The sequence below is a fragment of the Cucumis sativus genome, chromosome 1 (assembly GCF_000004075.3).
Source record: "Cucumis sativus cultivar 9930 chromosome 1, Cucumber_9930_V3, whole genome shotgun sequence".
NCBI lineage: Eukaryota > Viridiplantae > Streptophyta > Magnoliopsida > Cucurbitales > Cucurbitaceae > Cucumis > Cucumis sativus.
The window spans coordinates 22,812,424-22,816,117 of NC_026655.2; the positions used below are offsets into that span (position 1 = coordinate 22,812,424).

The following is a 3,694-nucleotide window of genomic DNA, read 5'->3' on the forward strand; positions in this document are numbered from 1 at the left end:
CAAGAATACCCAACAACTCAATTTTATTTTATTTAATGAAATCATGGTAAATTTTTCTATAGCTACTATAGTTTCTTTTTTGTAAGTCTTCCAAATTATTTATGCATACTCACAGTCAATGTCAAGTTTTAGTCTGAAAAGTTGGATTTAATTGGTATATAATTTTTTTTCACCAACATGCTTAATAAGACTACGAGACTACATTTAAATCAAGATTTAATTCATTCTCCAATTCATAGTCTTACACACGTCCTTTTCTAAGAGACCTACAACCATTATGCCCATATAAACATTACATTCGATTTGAATATTTGAATAGGGAGTCATGAGTATAATAAAATAATCTATTCAACTAGTAAAATTCGTAAAAATGTACAAGTGGTCCATTTATCTCAAACCTTCACTTCAAATTAAACAAAAGAATTAATCAAATCATCTGCAGCTATGGATCCAACTCACGAATGATTGAACAGATACAAACAAAAAAAGAGCTAACAATCTCAAACTTGTGAAGGTTGAGAAAATGGTGAAGGAATATCTTCTACGTTTCTCCCTGGCTTAACCCATCTCCCAAACCTATTCTTAATCAACCCTTTATGTGGCAATTGATACCAAAACTCAGGAATTCTTAACTCTTCCACAAGCATATCACTCCCTTTATTCACCAAAGCCACATCCCTTCTTGAATTCCACCTGAATTTCCCCTTCTTAGTAACAAACCCATCCACCAAATGCAAATAAATCTCCAAATTATGACTCCCCGACATGTCGGAATCCTTCTTCAAATACGGTGACATAAACATATTCATCCTCAACTCCTTGCCGACATGTCGATATACCCAATTCAACTTCCCTGTCACAGCACTTAACTTGTTCACAATCGAATTCACAAACAGACCAGGAAGCTTCGGAACAATGTCTTGTCCTATCACTACACGAAGTATCTTCACTCCCATTTCGTTTAGTTTCTCTCTAAACGCTAAATTCCCAACTCTTGGAGCTCCAAACGACACCACGCTTACGTGTACGTCCGCTGGAAATGTCACCCCTGCTTCGTATGCTGTTAACAGAGACAGAGCACCGCCGAGACTGTGCCCTGTTATGGTTAAACTGATTTCTCTATCGCCTTTTTGTTTGAAGAAATCGATTAGTCTGTGTAACTCTTCCATTACTTGTTCTGATGCGCTGGTTTTGTTGAATTTTGAATCTTCGTCTTTGGATTTGTAGATTGTTAAAAACCCACGTTGGACTTTCACTTTCTTATTGCTCCGGTCGATTTTTTTGAGCTTGGTTTTTAAATCGATGTACCATTCCGTTGGTGTAACCGTCCCTCTCCAAGAAACGAGGATATCTCTCCGGCCAATTCGATCGCTTTCCTCATCAGAACTAACCGCGACGAACCCCATCCAATTCGAATCCCGGCTCCAAACTTCACCGATTTTGGAGCTTTCGAACCAATCAGGGCCGTCAACAGGGGATAAAGCGTAGATGTATTTAGTAACTTTATACCCATTTTGAGCTAAACCCAATTCATTGAGGAGTTTTTGGCGGTTATATCTGCAACTACCGCAGAATTCAGAAAGTGGGTCGAAGTCAAAAGCGTCGTAGGTAGCTTGGGCGAATTCTCCGTATTTGACAATTTCTCGGCGGAGGAAGGGGTGGAGGGGGTCGAGGAGGCCTTCCCAATCGGAGGCGCCATGGAGGTCTCGCCAGACGGCGGAGATTTTGTCGCGAGGGGAGAGTGTGGGGGTCATGTGGTTGCCAAAATCGATGAAATCGGAGGCGCGGAGTGGCATACGGAGGAGGGAAGCGAGGGGTTTGGCTAAACGGAGGTCGTTTTTCTTCGAAGATTTGGATTGGTGGATTACGAGAGGTGAAACAAGGCCGTTTGTGGGAGTGTGTTGAGGGGTGGTGGTGGTTATGGCGGTGGAACATGTGAGACGGCGGCGTTGGTTGTGCAAAGAAGAGGAAAGAGCGGCTTTAATGGCTTTGAATTGGATTCCGAGTTTGAGTTTCCAATACCATTTTGTTTTCTTTGTTCCGTTTCTTAACATTGTTGTTCTTTTCACTGGGATTCCTCTCGGTGTAGCGAATTTCGGCTCCATGGTTGAACTGGAACTCGACGGATTCCGGTTGCCGGCGAGGTGAAGAGAGAGAGAGAGTGGATTTTTTATTTTTTATTTTCTGAAAGAAGAGAAGTGTTTTGTGTGTTTTTGGAATGAAATGGTTTGGATTGTTGAGAATTTATAGAAGGTGAAGACGTTGGTTTCGTGGACTTTGAAAATTTGATTTTTTACTTTACAACACGTTTTTGAGGGAAGAAGGTGATGACATGGAAGAAAGTTCTTACTATTAAGTTTGACTAACATAATACTGGGTCAAACATGACGTTGGATCTCAAGTTGAGAGTGATTTTAGAAGGCTTCTTTTTATTATTTTAACTCTCCAAATACTTCTAATAATTCAACATCCCATATACTATATCAAAATGGAATTGATTGAGAAAGACTGAATGTATGTTTTTGGATTTATTTCAATTTGGCAAAAATGTTAAAGATCACTGTTTTGGAAATATAGTTCTTCAACTTTCATTTTTAACCATTTTGTTAAAACTTTACTCAACTTAAAAATATAAATGGAGTGACATGAGCCATATTATTATAAATTATTTTACTATTTTTTTTGTAAACGTTCCTATAAAAAAATGAACTAATTAGAGGCTCGATAGTTTTTGTAAAATGGAAAGTTTAAACCATAAAACAATAAAAATTGACATGTAATTGTGAGAAATTTTGTAGGGTATGAAAATAAATTGTTACAAATTTAAAATTACAATGACTTAACTATTGCAGGATAAAGTTTCATAGATTAAATTGTTATCCTTGGGAAAGTTCAAAGACAAATAAAAAAATATACCGATACATATAAGATATTATTTTTTCATCAATTCAAATTGTTTGTTAGATGAAACTTCGAATCTCTAACGTGTGATAAGAGTCATAAAAATCTAAACAAACATCCATATCAAAAATGAAAAATTAAGATCTGAGGAGCACCATTATCAAGTGCATTCAACCATGCTTAAAAAATGAAAGAAAATTTAGAATGTTCCTTCCATTATTAGAGATGAAATAACATGTTATAAGGTCGAAACAAGTATGTAAAAGAAAAGAAAAATCAACTGGAAAACAGTGCATTGTGAAGAAAATATATAAATTAGGGTTTGTAATGAATGGAAGAAAGGGTCAATTTGCAAATAAAATAAGAATAGATCCAGGATGGATGGGACCTAAAAATTGGGAAAATTTTCAAAGCCGCCGTGTAAGAATTCAGTAATTTTGAAATATGTGGGATTTATTATATACATTTAAATTTGTGGGACAAGTTTGGCTGGCTGCTAATAATTTATATGACTTAGGGACAATTGGTCTCATAGATTAGGTACTGTGAAGCTTCCAAGAACTAGTTGGTATGAGACCTTAAGATTTAGCAACTATACAGTAAATGTATGTATTTTATCACTTATCACTTTCTTTTCTTGTAAAATAATCCATAACAGAAATAATGGGTGATGTAATATGAATATCATACGTTGAAATACATCTCATCATTCATATATAAGTTAAGATCAGAGACAAATTTATTTATGTTAAACAATAATTTGTAAACATTATTCTGTTCACATGTCTTCATG

At 36.0% G+C, this 3,694-nt stretch overlaps 1 protein-coding gene across 1 annotated transcript; it reads right to left on the reverse strand.

Moving 5' to 3' along the window:
* Positions 1–326: 326 nt before the first annotated feature.
* On the reverse strand, positions 327–2,229 carry LOC101207640 (phospholipase A1-Igamma1, chloroplastic). Its single transcript, XM_004135487.3, has one exon. It carries the CDS (start codon positions 2,103–2,105, stop codon positions 501–503), a length of 1,605 nt encoding a protein of 534 aa, XP_004135535.1. The 5' UTR covers positions 2,106–2,229; the 3' UTR covers positions 327–500.
* Between the last annotated feature and the right edge of the window lie 1,465 nt (positions 2,230–3,694).